The 2,577-nt window shown below is 45.3% G+C and overlaps 1 protein-coding gene across 1 annotated transcript in view; it reads right to left on the bottom strand.

Moving 5' to 3' along the window:
• Nucleotides 1–2,577, bottom strand: part of LOC102382089 (endothelin receptor type B-like) — a 29,019-nt gene that overhangs the window by 8,894 nt on the left and 17,548 nt on the right. The window contains exon 3 of the mRNA XM_025213855.1: nucleotides 724–836. Within this exon, the coding sequence (XP_025069640.1) occupies nucleotides 724–836 (113 nt within the window). The remainder of the gene's footprint in view (nucleotides 1–723; nucleotides 837–2,577) is intronic.

The raw sequence follows: 2,577 nt of genomic DNA, 5'->3' as shown, positions 1-2,577 counted from the left end.
ACAGGCCCTATGAGGAGAGACTGAGGGACCTGAACCTGTTCAGCCTCAGCAAGAGGAGGCTGAGGGGGGACCTGGTGGCTGCCTACAAGCTCATCAGGGGAGATCAACAGCAAATAGGTATAGCCCTTTTCTCCCCAGCACCACCTGGGGTAACAAGGAACAATGGTAATAAGCTGATGGAGAATAGGTTTAGGTTAGAGATCAGAAGGCAATATTTTACGTTAGGGTGGCCAAAATCTGGAGCCAACTTCCCAGGGAAGTGTTTCTTGCCCCTACCTTGGGCAAATTCAAGAGGAGGTTGGATGATCGCCTGTCTGGGGTCTTGTGAATCCAGCATTCATTTCTGCCTGTGGCAGGGGGTCAAGCTAGATGATCTGTTCAGGTCCCTCCTGACCCTAGCTACTATGAAACTATGAAACTATAAGAAAGCAGCAAGAAACAGGCCTGATCAAAAGGACTGCAAAGGGATGGATTAAAGTAGCCCCAAGCCAACTTTAACTTCCACATTTTTCCATTTCCCCTTCAGGTGTGTTAAACCAAATTAGACTTCCTTGGATGTCAGTAAGGGACCGTCTGTGCGAGCCTGAGTCTAACTTCCAGTATATTAAACTCTTCTCTGACTTTGGTTTGGGGGAGCCATGGGGTGTGTTACAGTAAATGGCCACACTATGATTAAACTGGTCCAGCTGGAGAACGTGGTGGTGGTGGTGATAGGTACGTTACCTGTCTATGCTGAGTGCACAGAGACTGAGGACAGTGATACCCACAGAGGCCTTCTGAATGAATGGGACCAGCTTGCACACTTGCACTCCAAATGGCCAGTCTTCTGCCAGGAGCTGAGAGAGTGGGGGAGGAAGCATATGTGATTAATAGACGTCAGGCTTTTTTCAGTATCAGAGAGTTGTCTCCAGGGTGGTAACTGCCCATGAAAGTAAGGCAAAATCATTAGAAAACTTACATGTCCTCTCTTTGGCAGTTTACACATGGGATTGTAGGACCACTGTTTATATTGTTAACCAGACATGTTCCAAGAGCATGGATGTAAAAGGATGGTCACATGTGCTGGTAATGGACCCAATGCCAATATGTGAACCCATACACTGGCATATTTGGGGTCAGATGTATAGAACTCAGATTTGAATCCTTTAGGCCTAAGGCATTTGGGTCTGGGTTGGATTCATAATTAGAAGAGAGATATTTTTCAGAGGGAGCAAGAATTTTGCAAAACCAGCTCCTGAATTTCAATGTAATTACATTCAAACCCAGACCAAATTCAGTCTTGCATCCAAACTTGAATGTGAATATCAACATAGGTCTTAATACCAGTTTCTTTGTTGCAATACTAGCTACAATAGACAATATTTCATTGCATGAGACTAAGAAAATAAGCAATGGCCAACTTCCTAAGAAGTAACCAGTGACATGAATATAGGTCAGGAGGAGGTGTCTTGGCCAGCATGATGGCTGAAAGGCACCTCAGGGTTATGGTTAATCACAGGATGAACATGAGCCGCCAGTGTGATGCTGTAGTCAACAGAGCTAATGGCATACAGAGATGCATTGGCTGATGCATTACGAGCAGGGCTAAGAAAGTGATACTTCCTTTCTACTCGGTGCTGGTGAGACCCCAGCTAAAGTACTGTGTCCAGTTCTAGATGCTGCACTTCAAAAAAGATGTGGAGAATCTTGAAAGGGTCCAGAGAAGGGCCACAAGAATGATTAAGGTCCTGGAGGACAAACCTTATGAGGAAAGACTAAGGGATCTGGAATTGTTCAGCCTGGGGAAGAGAAGACTAAGGGGGGACTTTGTGGCCATCTATAAGTATGTAAGGGGTCAATATCAGGAGCTGACAGAAAAACTGTTCACTAGGGTGCCCCAGGGGAGGACAAGGAGCAATGGCCATAGACTGTTAGAGGATGGTTTCAGGTTGGATGTAAGCAAGAACTTCTTTACTGCAAAGGTGACCAGAATCTGGAATAGGCTTCCGAAGGAAGTGGTGCAGTCCCCAGCCTTGGAAGTCTTCAAGAGGAGACTGGACAGACACCTTGCTGGGATCATTTCATTTCAGCAGTATCTCCCCCCAGAGCAGGGGGGTTGGACTCAATGATCTTTAATTTCTATGATTCTATGATACTGTGTAATCCTTCATTTTTTGGAAGTCACTGGCCAGACTCAGACAAGTCAGAAAAGAAAGATTCATTTAGGACTAGTTCCTAATTGAACTCAGGGAGATCAGGATTTAGCCAACAAAGGAGGAACTAACAAAAATAACTATGTTGATTCTACCACAGGCCAAATTTTGCTTCCTTTACCCATTTGATGCCAGTAAAGGTACATGCTTGAGTAAGGTAAGCAGAACTGGCCTCCCACAGGCATCCATAAAGGACTCTCCCTGCTTCCTATCCATCAGTGACAACGGGGCTGAATGAAGTCTTGCCCTCATTCTGTGGCCTACACTTCACTGAACTTCACAACTTCTGTTTTATATTCATGATAACTAGGATACCCAGGTGGTCTGCAATTGGAAGGGACCCACTTTTTTCTAAAATCATGAACGATGTGTGCCCCTGGAGGCG

The sequence above is a fragment of the Alligator sinensis genome, unplaced genomic scaffold (genome assembly GCF_000455745.1).
Source record: "Alligator sinensis unplaced genomic scaffold, ASM45574v1 scaffold27_1, whole genome shotgun sequence".
NCBI lineage: Eukaryota > Metazoa > Chordata > Crocodylia > Alligatoridae > Alligator > Alligator sinensis.
This window is presented reverse-complemented; position numbering and strand designations above follow the sequence as displayed.